This window comes from Gekko japonicus, unplaced genomic scaffold (assembly GCF_001447785.1).
Source record: "Gekko japonicus isolate JY-2015 unplaced genomic scaffold, Gekko_japonicus_V1.1 scaffold1889, whole genome shotgun sequence".
Taxonomy (NCBI): Eukaryota; Metazoa; Chordata; class Lepidosauria; order Squamata; family Gekkonidae; genus Gekko; species Gekko japonicus.
Genome location: NW_015162006.1, coordinates 313849 through 315732, shown reverse-complemented (window position 1 = coordinate 315732; position 1884 = coordinate 313849). Strand labels below are relative to the sequence as shown.

The 1884-nt window shown below is 59.7% G+C and overlaps 1 protein-coding gene across 1 annotated transcript in view; it reads right to left on the bottom strand.

The window, feature by feature from the left end:
* TPRG1L (tumor protein p63 regulated 1-like) overlaps window positions 1–1059 on the bottom strand; it is a 6927-nt gene extending 5868 nt beyond the window's left edge. Inside the window, exon 1 of the mRNA XM_015405473.1 lies at window positions 690–1059. Within this exon, the coding sequence (XP_015260959.1) occupies window positions 690–887 (198 nt within the window). The 5' untranslated portion in view covers window positions 888–1059. The remainder of the gene's footprint in view (window positions 1–689) is intronic.
* Window positions 1060–1884: the final 825 nt, after the last annotated feature.

Here is a 1884-nt window from a genome sequence, read left to right as displayed (position 1 = left end):
CACCCTCTTCTGCTTTCTCCCCCCCCCCCCCCTTAGCAGTTGGCATTTTTGGCCAGACTACTACCGACAGCGGAAGCTCCACTTAGGCGTCTTGGCGAACGGCCAGTGATCGATCTACATTCTATAAGGTGAAGAAGGAGCTCTGCCGGAGGAGAACAAGGTAAAGGTTCCCTTGCTTGAAAGCCAGTCGAATCTGACTCTAGGGTTGCGGTGCTCATCTCAGTTTCCAAGCCGAAGAGCCAGCGCTGTCCGAAGACGTTTCCGTGGTCATGTGGCCGGCATGACTAAACACCAAGGTGCACGGAACGCTGTGACCTTCCCACCGAAGTGGTCCCTATTTATCTACTTGCAACTTCTTGCTTTCGAACTGCTAGGTTGGCAGGAGCTGGAACTAGAGACGGGAGCTCACCCTGTCTTGCGGCACCGGGGTCTTGAACCGCTGAACTACTGACCTTCCACAGCCTGCAGTTCAGCCTCTTAACCACTTGAGCCACCGCAGCTCCTAAAAATATAATGTAAGGAGATATAAATTGAATTGATATAATTTATCTTAAACACTAGATGATGTTATATACAATTTATGTACCTTTTTGTTGGTTGTAATATAGTTCTTCAATACATTTTTTAAAAAAGGGGTCAGGCCCCCCGATGGAGGACGAGGAGGACGCGGCCCGGCGTTCCCTCCGTACCCGGAAGACGAAGTACTCCTTCAGGCGTCCTCCGCGGGTCGGGTTGCGGACGCTGAGGGGCCGCAGGGTCTGCCTGGGCGGCAAGGACGACGAAGGCGACAGGTCGCCCGGAGGCGTGAAGGGGACGTCGGCCTCGGCCGCCGGGACCATCAGCGCCGCCTCGCCGGAGCCTTCCACCGAGTCCCGTAGCTGCAGCATCGCCGCCGGGAGAAGGAGCGGGGGACCCGCGACGGCTGCAACGGCCGCTGCCGCCGCCCACCGGGGTTGTGCTCCCGCCGCCCGGCCGCCTCCCGGCCGCCTCCCCCTTCCCTGCCCGCCCCGCCTCCTTCCCTGCCCCTCTGCGCGCTTCCCCTCAGCTGCTCGCCAGGCCCAGGCTAGGCCGCGCCGACGCCCAACGGGGCCCGCCTCGGGGGAGGGGCTTAGAGGCAGGGGGCGGGGCCCGAGGAAAAGGCGGGACGGACTGGGGAGGACCGCCCACGGGGCCGCCTCGAGCGGCGAAGGCGACAAAGGCAGGGGGCGGAGCAAGGAAACGGGCGGGAGGGGAGGCGGAGCTCGCGCCGCCGCAGCCAACGGCGGTTGTGCGTGGAGGGCGGAGGCGGAGGGCGGAAGCCTGAGGAGAAATGATCAGGCGGGTGCTTCTGTAGCGTCCCGCTGGCTTTGAGAAACGCCGCCTTTCTTTGAGTGGCGGCGGCGGCTCTCGGGTTGCCGGTTCTCGGTTGGCGAATACGTGGAGATTTTGGAGGTGGAGCCTCAGGAGGGTGGAGTTTGGGGCATAAAACCGTAGGGTATAAGGAGCTGCGGTGGCTCAAGTGGTTAAGACGCTGAACTGCGGGCCGTGGAAGGTCGGTAGTTCAGCATTTCGAGACCTGAGTGTGCCGCATGACGGAGTGAGCTCCCGTCTCTAGTTCCAGCTCCTGCCAACCTAGCAGTTCGAAAGCAAGAAATTGCAAGTAGATAAATAGGTACCGCTTTGGTGGGAAGGTAACAGCGTTCCCTGCGCCTTGGTGTTTAGTCATGCCGGCCACATGACCACGGAAACGTCTTCGGACAGCGCTGGCTCTTCGGCTTGGAAATGGAGATGAGCACCGCAATCCTAGAGTTGACTGGCTTTCGAGCAAGGGAACCTTTACCTTTTTTTTTTTACCATAGGGTCCAACTTCCAAAGCAGTCTTTTTTCTCCAGGTGAACTGATCTC